Source organism: Narcine bancroftii, chromosome 13, assembly GCF_036971445.1.
Source record: "Narcine bancroftii isolate sNarBan1 chromosome 13, sNarBan1.hap1, whole genome shotgun sequence".
NCBI classification, from domain to species: Eukaryota; Metazoa; Chordata; class Chondrichthyes; order Torpediniformes; family Narcinidae; genus Narcine; species Narcine bancroftii.
In genome coordinates, this window is record NC_091481.1 from 23,503,615 (window position 1) to 23,516,832 (window position 13,218).

The 13,218-nt window shown below is 37.4% G+C and overlaps 1 protein-coding gene across 3 annotated transcripts in view; it reads left to right on the forward strand.

Moving 5' to 3' along the window:
* Positions 1-13,218, forward strand: part of cog5 (component of oligomeric golgi complex 5) — a 95,332-nt gene that overhangs the window by 72,540 nt on the left and 9,574 nt on the right. For all 3 annotated transcript variants that reach the window (XM_069909161.1, XM_069909162.1, XM_069909164.1), the window contains 5 exons: positions 1,938-2,037; positions 5,332-5,442; positions 6,769-6,831; positions 11,017-11,120; positions 12,959-13,190. In XM_069909161.1, coding sequence (XP_069765262.1) covers positions 1,938-2,037; positions 5,332-5,442; positions 6,769-6,831; positions 11,017-11,120; positions 12,959-13,190 — 610 coding nt within the window. The remainder of the gene's footprint in view (positions 1-1,937; positions 2,038-5,331; positions 5,443-6,768; positions 6,832-11,016; positions 11,121-12,958; positions 13,191-13,218) is intronic.

Consider the following 13,218-nt stretch of genomic DNA (forward strand, 5'->3'; position numbering starts at 1 on the left):
TCCTATGGCATCTGATGGCAACTGTGAGAACGCAGCCTGTCCTGGTGGTGTAGATCCTTGATGATTGCTTCTGCTTTCTGGAGACAATATTTTCGTGATGGTGGAGAGAGTTCTTTCTGTGATAAGCTGGGCTGCTACCATTACCTTTTGTAGGACTTTTCACTCAGAGATATTGGTGCCCCATAACCAGATCTTGATATAGCCAGTCAGCACACTTTCCCCTGAAACCATATCAAAATGCTGGAGGAACTTGGTTATATTGCCAACGTTTCAACTTTTCCCCATTTTAGGAGATATATTCCTTGAATATATTCCTTCAAGGAATAAGCAAAGTGAACCAAAATCAGAAAATCTCAGAATTCCGGCAATCCTGGCTAAGGGAGGAATCCAGACCAACAAAAAGTGGATATATTAAGGGGAGAGGTGAGAATCTATCATGTGTGTGCGAAAGGAGACCGGGAAGGGAGTGACAGAACTAGGGAAAGAGGTTGGGAAAGATGGTGGGAGGTTTTAACAAAAGCCAGAGAAGTCAATTGTTAATGCCATCTGGTTGGAGGTTAGGAAATCCAAGACCCAATTGCTCAGTTGAGGCCCAAGTCTTGGAGTTTGCTGATTAGAATCTGAGGGAATGTTGCAGTTGAATGCCAAACTGTATTCGATAAAGAGCTTCTTGATAAATGCATCTTTGCTATCCAGGTGTTCCAGGGTTTTGTGTAGAGTCAGTGAGATGGCATCTAGAGTAGAGGTTGCCATTGTTACGAGGCCTAAGGACTCAAAAACCACCAGCAGCAGAAATTCACCAAGACGATGACTACTTAAACAAAATTGGTTTTATTTTCTAAATACATATTAATAAGATCAATATTTAACTCATCACCGTTAAGTTACTTAACTCTTGCCTAATTCTAAGTGCGTGTGTGTGTGTGTGTGTGTGTTCAAGATGGTTCTTTTTCACTGTCCAGTCATTTACTGTTCACTTCTCCAAGTTCGCTGGTATCAGGCAGTTTTCAGTACTGTGCACAGAATTAAACAGTCATTACATTCAACAGGCTCTGGTGCCTTAAGTTGTTACCAGTCAGGAAGGTCTTTGGTGGGTGCAGAGAGATGTTCATTGGACACACAAACTGATTTCCTTCAATCAGCAACTGAAGTGTCTTTCCGAAGAAACGTGCCTTCTTCCAGGTTACTGCAAAGAGTTCCCCTATTTCACAAAAAACACAACAACCAACCACTACAGAGATTTTGAATAGGCTGAACTCGGAACTCAAAACCCGTCTGGAAATGGAGTCTTTAATAGGCTTTTCACTGACTGCAGCAGCTTTTTTTTTCTTTCCCCCCCCCCCTCTCTCTCCACTTTTTGTTTCTGTCCTCGTCCTTGCTTGTGAAAAGTGACCTAAGCTACTTAATCTTATTTCCCCCCTTTTAAACATACATTTTATTAACTTATCCTGTTACGCTATGGTAGGCAAATTGGAAAAGATTCATGTGGCCACTCAGGAGCTGACATGCCTAAACACTTCGTCACTGTGAATGTGAGTGCCACTGGTCGATAGTCATTTTGGCAGGTTACCACACTCTTGGGCTCCAATTGAAGCCTTTTAAAACCAGTGGGTACCTCACCCTGCTGGAGTGAGAGGTTGAAGATATCCATGGAAATATTTGCCAGTTGGTCAGCACAGGTTTTTAGCACTCAGCTGGGTACTTTATCTGGGCCAGGTGCATTTCTACAGAGCTGAGCTAATGTAAATAATTTCAAGGAACTATGAGAAATATGTATGTTGGGATGTATGGGTTTCTTCAGATTGTGATAACAAAGGCACTTTTACAAAGTTCAACATGCAATTAAACATGCTTCTAAGATGTAAAAGATGCATTTCACTTGCAATTAAATAATTTAGATGTAGAATTTATTTTAATATATTGCTATTTCTTTTCAGTGAATTTAATGTGGCTTCTGTTGATCCAAACCTGAGTCTGGCTGTTGCAAAGAATGTTGCTAAAACTGTTCAATTATTTGGAGTAAAATCTGAACAACTTGTAAGTATGGCATGGCATCATCAGGGTTAGTCCTCCATTACAAAATTATGTAAGGCTATAAAGTTCTCAATGGATTGTTAAGTGCTTGGTGTCTCAAACTTGATCATTTGCCTCTATTATTGATTTCCAAATCATAAAACTTTTAAAAAATTGAATATTTATTGGTCAGTTTCAACGCAGCATCGCTTATAGGAATTAAACTTTCAAAAAGTAAGATCTGACCATTGGGACATTTCATTTTATTGGGAATGGATGATATTTGTGTTGAGGATTAAATTAAAATAAAAAAAAGCAGAATACTGAGCAAAGGGTGAATGATCTATGCCAGATCTGTGCCAAATCTAGTGATATATGGAGTCAGATGGACATTTTATTCGCTCGTGGGACCTAGCCATTTCTAGTAGGTTTAATCCCTCCTAAACCAAGATCACGTCAGAGGGTAATTAAGAGTCACCAGAACGGAAACAAGACGAGGTAAGGATAGTGTAATTCTTTCATTATGGATGTGTTTTTCTGACAGTCTGGAGATTAGTCATCTTTTTATTTGATTTTTATTTTGAAATATTCCTTTGGTAGGATTTAAACTTGTGATTCCAATCTACAAGCCAGACATTTGGTTACCAGTGCAGTACCATTTCGAGAAAACAGATGTTATCAAAATTTCCAATTATAAATTGTCGTTTTGCAAAAAAAGGTTTTTTTTGCACTCAAATTCTGTAAGACGGTATTTCATACTGAATTTCAAATTTTTGAATAGTGATTTGTAAATCCTGTCAGGACAAATTTCTGTAAGCCAAACAGCCTATATTACAATGTACACAGTAGGATTAATTAAAGGCCTTGTTTAGATAAATATCATTTGGACAGCTTTTGGGGCTCTGTTTAAGAAGATTGGAGATGATATTAAAACTGATAGTGTACTTTATGCCATTGATCAAAGTATAGGATTTAAGTTTGTTTATTATTATCATACACTTGTATTAGTACAACTGGCCAAAACAGTGTTCTTCAGTCCTTGGTGTAAAAACATGCATATGTAGCATACATATTTACAAGCGATTTATGTGTAATACATTCTGTATTTAAAAATAAATAAATATTAGAGTCTCTGGTGGATTGAATGAGTAATTTAATTGTCATTCAATAGTTTCACTGAAGCTGTTTCTCAGCCTGGAGGTTCTGATTCTAATACTTCTGTATGTCTTTCCTTTTGGGAGGAGCTGCAAGATGCTATGTGTAGGGGTCCCTAATGATTTTATGAGCCTGTTAAGGTTAGTCTGTGGATTTGCAGCAGTTCATGACAATGGTGAACTTTAATAGCACCAGAGGCTTGTTTAACTCAAGATCTGATCAAACTTTTTCCTTAGATAGGTTTTTAACAACTATTTAATTCTTTCATTAAATTCTTTCATTCTGCTCAAACTACAGGGGAACCACGCTGCTCTCCATTGCAGGCAAAATCTTCGCTAGGATTCTCCTAAATAGAATAATACCTAGTGTCGCCGAGAATATTCTCCCAGAATCACAGTGCGGCTTTCGCGCAAACAGAGGAACTATTGACATGGTCTTTGCCCTCAGACAGCTCCAAGAAAAGTGCAGAGAACAAATCAAAGGACTCTACATCACCTTTGTTGAGCTCACCAAAGCCTTCGACACCGTGAGCAGGAAAGGGCTTTGGCAAATACTAGAGCGCCTCGGATGCCCCCCCAAATTTCTCAACATGGTTATCCAACTGCACGAAAACCAACAAGGTCGGGTCAGATACAGCAATGAGCTCTCTGAACCCTTCTCCATTGACAATGGCATGAAGCAAAGCTGCGTCCTCGCACCAACCCTCTTTACTATCTTCTTCAGCATGATGCTGAAACAAACCAATAAAGACCTCAACAATGAAGACGCTGTTTACATCCGGTACCGCATGGATGACAGTCTCTTCAATCTGAAGCGCCTGCAAGCTCACACCAAGACACAAGAGCAACTTGTCCGTGAACTACTCTTTGCAGACGATGCCGCTTTAATTGCCCATTCAGAGCCAGCTCTCCAGCGCATGACGTCCTGTTTTGCAGAAACTACCAAAATGTTTGGCCCGGAAGTCAGCCTGAAGAAAACTGAGGTCCTCCATCAGCCAGCTCCCCACCATGACCACCAGCCTCCCCACATCTCCATCGGGCACACAGAACTCAAAAACGGTCAACCAGTTTACCTACTTCGACTGCACCATTTCATCTGATGCAAGGATCGACAAAGAGATAGACAACAGACTCGCCAAGGCAAATAGCGCCTTTGGAAGACTACATAAAAAAGTCTGGAAAAACAACCACCTGAAGAAACACACAAAGATCAGCGTGTACAGAGCCGTTGTCATACCCACGCTCCTGTTCGGTTCTGAATCGTGGGTCCTCTACCGGCATCACCTACGGCTCCTAGAACGCTTCCATCAGCGCTGTCTCCGCTCCATCCTCAACATTCATTGGAATGACTTCATCACCAACATCGAAGTACTCGAGCTGGCAGAGTCCACAAGCATCGAATCCATGCTGCTGAAGACCCAACTGCGCTGGGAGGATCATCGCCTTCCCAAGATCGTGTTCTATGGCGAGCTCTCCACTGGCCACCGAGACAGAGGTGCACCAAAGAAGAGGTACAAGGACTGCTTAAAGAAATCTCTTGGTGCCTGCCACATTGACCACCGCCAGTGGGCTGATATCGCCTCCAACCGTGCATCTTGGCGCCTCACAGTTCGGCAGGCAGCAACCTCCTTTGAAGAAGACCGCAGAGCCCACCTCACTGACAAAAGACAAAGGAGGAAAAACCCAACCCCAACCAACCAATTTTCCCTTGCAACCGCTGCAACCGTGTCTGCCTGTCCCGCATCGGACTTGTCAGTCACAATCGAGCCTGCAGCAGACGTGGACATACCCCTCTATAAATCTTCGTCCGCGAAGCCAAGCCAAAGAAAAAAGAAAAGAAAGAAGAATTCTTTCTTTATTACCATGCAGTTTTCTTTCTCATTGTGGATAAATTAATTAACTAAACTTAAACAGGTCCCGAACACCTCTCTCTATATTCTTGAAATATTATTTCAATGTTTTAAAATATTGATGAGCAAAATATTTCCTTTTTTAAATAAAACTGGATCTTCTACACCTCCTGAAGAGAGCAAAGAGGGCAAAATGTTGACAAAACTTTTGAGTCTTCACAGGATCACTGCCTTTGGTATATTTATGTTGGAGAAAAACATATCCCACTTAATGTACTTCAAATGACCTTTAAGGACTTTTAATTTTTTCACAGCTGTCAACTCAAGGTGATGCAAGTCAAGTGATTGGTCCTTTAACAGAAGGACAGAGAAGGAATGTTGCAGTAGTGAATTCATTATACAAATTGCATCAGTCAGTGCTGAAGGTGAGGATTTTACTGGTTATTGATGAGTTATTAAAAACAATGATGAACAAAAGAAAAAAAATTAAGAAATGTCCTTGGCACATTGTTCAGCAGGTGGAACAGATATTTGGTAAAATAACATATACCAGCTTCAATATTCCTTAATTTTAAAGTTTATTTTCTGTAAACCTTTAGATAAATTTGATGTAAGGAATTAAAAAAAAAATTCAAAGGCCAATTCCTGCCCCACCACTGTCATTTCCACCTCCTTTACCAAGTTTTACACAAATGTTTGGATTTTTACCTGTTGTCATGTCCTCACGTGGATTTCTGGCTCAAGCTTCACTGAAGTTTGTTTCAGGTTTACAATTCCACCACTGTTCAGGAGCTGAGATAGATGGCATTACAATGTGGGGAAAAATGGAAGATCCCTCATTAAAAGGATGATGAACACTTGAAGATCATGTTGAGTTTTCACTTTTTAAGCCAAAGCATTTTCACGATTATAGACATCAGTGGATTTGAGGGCAGTTGAGAATATGTATATTCACCTAAGTAATGCTGGGGAACATTTTTACATAAGTGTATGGAACAAATTGCTGGAGGAAGTAGTTGAGGCAGGTACTATTGTAATGTTTAAGAAATATCACTGAACAACAATTATTTTTCAAAAGGTTTGCTTCCTGAAAAATAATTTGGGATTATGATAGGCAACTTCATGCTGAACATAAATATAATTTCAGATTTGTTGCATCATGTCAGAAGTTGGAGAAGCATTAAATTCTTTAATTTAGCATTAAGCGTAAACTTGCCACAAATGTAACAGAATGTATTGCAGCTGTTGCAACATTGACAAGACATTTCTGTTTTATTGAATCTTCTGGAAGACAATAATTGTTTTAAGTGCACTCACTATGCTATTGCCTAAAGAACATGTGCATCAACATGCGTTCAATCTATAGTCAATGTAATGCACAGCATCTGTATATGTGAACTTATTTTATAGTTTGTCTGCATCAATGCTGACTAAGCATGTCCAGGCCTAAGACAATGTTTACAACGCACTTGCCCTTAGTCTCGGCATACTTGGACCTGTAACTATACTATATGACCAAAGCAGCTTGCCTTGTGGGCAATACCCTACTAGACTGAAAATATGACAGGAAATGACAAAATAGGCTATATATTATATATATGTGTGTGTGTGTATGTATATATTAATGTCTGGCGCCATAAAAGATGCAAAGAAATTGACACTTTCATTTGAGGAAGGCAAATTCTGAGAGAATTTTGTTTTGGAAAACATTCCACATACAAGTATGAGACATCAATTGTTTGCTTTTCTAGGTGCTGTCTACCCTGAGTTCTTTGCCTTTATCTGCTGAACAAACAGTCAAAATGGCATTGGAGGTAAATTGGTTCTATCATTATCATTTTATCTTCTCTACTCATGGAAAAAAAACTGAAAAATTCTTATTTCCTGCTTATTTTGGCATTTGAGTGAAACCTTGCTCTGCTATTGGCATTGTGCAATATCAAAACTACACTGACTTGATTTATCACTGTTTTCCAACAAAATCACGGAGGCGAATTCAAAGGGTCTCCAGGGAAATTCTACATCATTATTAGGCTTTTACTGTAATCAAATGCCCCAAATAATAAAATATCCATGGCCATTCAATTGCCATCAGACAATTTAGCACAGAGCCATTCAGAGATAATATTCCTTTGAAGTAATAGAGTAGGTTAAAAAGTACAGTGAAGTTCACGTTAATGGAGGTGTTCTACTCTGCAGTTGATTAGTTTTAACAAAAAATACTTTAGAGAGAAGACATTGTTCCTTGGGTGGGAAATGCAAAATCTCTCAAGTTCTAGTTCTTATCATCAGAAATTATCTGAAGTAGAATGGGATGGCTTGCAAGATGGTGTTGTTTTTGATATTGAATAAAAGGTCCCAACCTGATCCTATCTCTGCAGGTCAGATAGCATTCATGAATAGTGACCATTTCTATTCATGGATGCTCTCTGACCTGCGGAGTCCTGCAGTCTTAGTTCACTTTTTATATTATTACAGTTGTTTTCCTCTACTTTGAATGGTTTTGCTGAAAACTTTAGGAAGTGTAGGTTAATTGGGTGGCATGGGCCGTGGGTCGAAATGACCTGTAACTATACTATATGACCATTAGAGGGCGCACAAAATCAGTGAACCGGCGCAGACTCGAAAGGCCAACATGGCCTGTTTCCGCCCCGTAAATGGTTATATGGTTATATGTCTAAATTTTTTTTAGGGTGGCAAGGTTACCATAGCCTTTACAAGCATCAGTGTTCTTGACTTGGGTTTGAATCCCGCACTATCTGTAAGGAGTTTGTATGTTTTCTCCATGTCTGCGTGGTTTTCCCCAGGGACTCCGGTTTCCTCCCACTGTTCAAAATGCACAGGTTAATTGGGCAGCACGGACTCGAGAGCCAAAATGGCCTATTACCATGCAGTATGTCTATCACGAATCAACATTTCCATGTCACTACATTTCGGTCATAACATTGCTGGACCCATTTTTTCTCTTAAATATGCCCTTAGTTGATAATAACAAAAAGTATATTGTCTGGTATCCTGTATTTATTTTTTATTGTTCAAATTACATTAAATTTTCTCCTTCATAACTAATTCCTTTATGAGACAAAATATTTAAAAATTGATTATCCATTGTAAATGGAATAAGTCGATTTTAAGTCAGAGGCATTTTAGATAAAACAACCCCTCTCATTCCAATTTCAGTGTTTTTCTTATTCCAAGTATTAATCAAATCTTTCATTTAAAAAAGGTTTCCCTCTCATCAGATATTAATTTCAGTTCCCATTTATATACAAAATCTTTTAGTATTCTCTCTCCTATTTTATCAATTTATATTTTAATCCATGCCACCTTTTCTCTCTCCAAAAAATGAAGCAAGAAACCTTATTTGAGCCACCTTCTAATAATTTTTAAAATTTGGAAGCTGTAGGCTTCCTAACTCAAATTTCCATGTTAATTTATCTAAAGAAACCCTCGACATCCAAAGAAACATTCTTATATTTATTTCATTCTTGAAAAATATTTTTGTGGTAACAGTGGTAATGTTTGAAAAAGATACTGTACTCTAGGAAATGTATATTTTAACACAGTTAACTGCCCAATAATGTTATTCGCAATGCCATCCACTTATTCAAATCTTCTCCAATTTTATTAAGTAAAGGTGAATAATTCAATTTATATAATTTTTAAAGTTATTATCTGCCCTTATCCATAAATATTTTATTCAATTCACTGGCCATTTAAATTGGGTATCTCTGTGGCACTGAGTATAATCCTCTCCGATGAGGGGCATAATTTCACTTTTGTCCCAATTTATTTTATAACCTGACACTTTCCTGTACTTCTCCAATCTTAAATATAATTTATGTATCAAACCTACTGGTTCTGTCAAATAAATCAAAACATCATCAGCAAATAAATTAATCTTCTATTCCTCTCGATTAACAGTAAATCCCTTAATATCAGATCGAGTTAATTCTGCAAGTGGTTCTATCACTAGAATAAATAAAGCTGGTGATAATGGACATCCTTGTCTATGAGATCTAGTTAACTGAAATGATGCAGAAACCTGCCCATTTGTTATAACTTTAGCTCTGATCCAATTTGCGAATATCTGTACCAACCCAAATCTTTCCAACACCTTAAACAAATGATCCCATTCTAATCTATCAAGTACCTTTTCTGCATCTAAGACCACTGCCACACTTAAATTTTCCCTCTTTTGTGCCAAATGTATTATACTAAGTAGTCTAGTTAGATTTTCCGTAGACTTTTGTTTACAAACCCTGTCTGATCCATATTTATCAGCTTTGGTAAAAATGTAATCAGGCTATTTACTAAAATTTTTGCAATTATCTTATAATCTGCATTTAACAATGAAATATGTCTATATGATGATGGTTTTAAAGGATCCCCATCTTATTTTGGTATTACTGTTGTTATCAGTGTTGAAAATGTTTTCCGGTGAGTGTGGCTAATGCCTCTATAAAAGGAGGTATCAACAAATCCTTAAATTCTTGATAAAACTGGGGTGGAAAACCAATCTCTCCCAGAGATTGATTGCTTTGTAATGAGCTCAATGCCTCCCTCTCCTCTGTTAGGGTGAAAGGGGCATTCAGCTCCTCTTGCTTTTCCAAACATAACCTTGATAATCTTATTTGTGACAGAAAATTTTGTATTTTAATATAATCTGTTTGTAACTCTGATTCTTATAACTTGAATAAAATTGCTTAAAAACTTTGTTAATTTCTTTGAGGTTTGTTTGTAGTCACATTCGGATCTGTCTTAATTGCATTAATTGATCTTGAGACTTGCTCTGCTTTCAACTGCCAAGAGAGGACCTTATGGGCCTTTTCACCTAGCTTATAGTATCTCTGTTTAGTTCTCATTATTACTTTCTCTGTTATATGTTTGTAATGTATTATCGGACTTGTCAGCCACAAACGAGCCTGCAGCTGACGTGGACTTTTTACCCCCTCCATAAATCTTCGTCCGCGAAGCCAAGCCAAAGAAAAAAAAAAAAAAAATTATGAGAGTAGATATATCTTTCTTACAAGAGACTCATTTTAATTGAAATGGAGCATCAGAAATTAACAAGAGATTGGGTGGCGTATGTTACAGCTTCCTCGTTTAATTCAAAAGCAAGGGGAGTGGCAATTTTGATAAAGAAGACCCTTCTGGTTAAGATACAGAATGTAGTAACTGACCCTGCAGGGAGATATGTTATTGTACATTGTCAATTTTTTTCGGAGTTATGGACACGCCAAATGTGAATGATGAAAAATGTATTTTTTTTTAAATTTCTCAACTTGACAGAAGCATATTAATAGATGGGGATTTTAACTTTTGTTTAGATCCAGTTTTAGATGGATCAACTAGAGTCATAACAAGGGCAAAGGCAGCAAAAGGAAATTTGACATTAGTGAATGATTTGAATTTAATAGACACATGGAGAAGAATCCATCCAGGAGAGATTATTCATTTTATACAAATAGATGTGATCTTATTTGAGGATAGATTTATTTTTAATATTCAAGTTGATTATAGAGCAAAAATTTTATCGGATTATTCCCCTTTGTTAATGACTGTCGGATAATGAAGAATCAGTTTATAGAAGGAGATTTAACACAATCAATGCTATTTAAAAAGACCAGACTTTTGTGATTTTTGTCAGAAGGCAAATACAAATTTTTTTTGAGAATAATTCTAATTTGGTTAATAATAAATTTATTTTATGGGATGTGATGAAAACATACTTAAGAGGACAAATTTATATACTTCTAAAATTAAGAATTTTAAGGTGGACTTCTGAGGAGAAATGTAGACGACATATTAATAAAAAAAATTCAATATATAATACATTAAACATTATTTTCATTTAACAAATCAATGTTTAATTTTAGCACATAATTAACTTGTCAATTAATTAAGTACTGGAAACAGAGATGACCCAAATCAACAATTAAAAAAAAATTCTTGTTGATATTGACTACTGATTTTAATCTTGCATCTTTCTTTCTCAGACAGTTCAAGCACTTATGGGAAGTGCAGTACATCCATTGCTTAACTCTGTTGAAGATTCAGTTGAAGCCATTATTATCACCATGCACCAAGAAGATTTTGCAGGGTAATTATTACAAAGACATTTGTTGGCTCTTGAATTATGAGTGGGGTTGGTGCTCCTTATTATACAGAAACCTATCTTTATCCCAAGAGCTTTAGGCAGACAGTTTTCTACCTGCTTGCCCTCAGTGATGTTAGTTCTCAATCTACAGGTGCCTCTGGTCCAATTAATCTCTGCCATTCAAATTTGGTCCAAATCCTTTCTACCATAAATCTGTCCAAATGTCTTTGGAATGTTGTAATTGTGGTTGCTTTTACAGCTTCCTATGACACCTTGTTCTCGATGCCAGTCTTGGGTTCCTCTTTCCCCTCTCACCTTAAACCTATGCCCTCTAGTTCTAAAACCATCTACCCTGGGAGAAAAAGACTGTGTACATTCACGCCCCTTGTGATTTTATAAATCTCTGTAAGATCACCCCTCAGCTTACTTCACTTTAGGAAGTAGATATCCAACCTATCTAACCTCTCTCTCTAACTCAAACCATCCAGACCTGGCAGCAACTTGGTAAATCTCCTCTGTAGCCCTTCCAATTCATGGATTTACTCCCATTAGCTGGGAAAACCGATAAGCACTCAGTACTGTGGTACAAAATGCACTGTATGGTCCCGCCATCACCTTGGACAGCTGAATCCCAACTTCTATACTTCATACCCTGCCTAATGAAGGTAAGTGTACCAAATGGCTTCTTCACTACCTTGTCCACCTGAGCCTTTACTTTCAGGGAACCATGTACCTGCAGCCCCAGGTTTTTCTGTTCTACAACATTCTTCAGGACCCTGTCATTCACCGAGCAAATCCTACTGTGGATTGACTTGCACTCACATCCTCACAATTGTCAGTTAGATTCCATTTGTCATTAATGGCCTACTAACTTGGATCCTTTTGTAAATGTAAATATTCTTTCTCACTGTTCATGTTCACTTGATAAATAATTCATTATTCAACTTATGACAAAATCACAGTCCAGGCTTTCCCACTCATTGTTGATTGTGTGCTAGAATAATGGTAGAGCTCTGTCAATTATGCTCGTCTTTTGTCAACCCCACCCCAACAATGCTGATTTCAAACTGGCCAAGTTAACAACAAATGAAAGGACATCAGCAATCTTTCTGGATGGTATCTTTATGCAACCTCAGAAGAATCGCTACCATTCTTGTAGTCTCCTTTCTCATACTGAAATATTGTTTGTCTTGTCTTTTAATGTTTATAAAGAATAAACTCCTTGAAACTTGCAGTAAACATATTAAAAGTTGATTAGCTTTCCTTCATGATTAAAAAAGATTAAAGAAGCATTGGAGAGATCTGAAATAAATTAGAATGATAGAGCCTTTGACACATCAAGGCGTTCTAAAGTGTTTCAGTGTCACTTGTGATGTTTGGCTGGAATTATTATGAAAATGAAAGGTGAGAAGTGGTGCTGGAGAGAACACGGAAGTTCAGCAATGATGTTGATGCATAGTGGATGGGGCGGAATGTGAGAGCAGTAGTGTTTGATTAAACATGAAGGAACAAATGATACACTTGAGGAAGCTTTGATCGGAGCTCAAAGCTTCTACGAAGACCTCAAACCTTGTGAGATGTAAAATATCAATAAATGAGTGCATTGCCAAATCAATTGTTTGAGTGGAAATAACAGATGAGAGCCTAAAATGAGAATGCACCTAGTTTAGAATGATGTAAAATATGTGAGTTGAGGTTGTTAGGAAAGAGGGATCTTGATTATAAAATGCTTCTAAATTTAAGAAAGCATTATTAAAATAGCTTTGATTGTATTTAATAGGGATGAGGTTGATTATTGGTTACATGGTTACAAATGTTACAACTTACATTAATTTATTCAGGTCTTTGTCTGGGAAGCCAGAAGTGCCATGCTCTCTTTACATGAAAGAATTACAAGGTTTCATATCACGTATCATGAATGACTACTTTAAGAACTTTGAATGCGTGGACTTCATTTACGACAGCACCGAAAATATTGCACAGAGAGCTATTCAACTATTTATTCGGAATGCAAGTCTTTTGAGACCATTAGGTGAAGGAGGAAAAATGAGATTGGCTGCAGATTTTGCACAAGTAAGAACAAACAACTAATGTGGTTTTA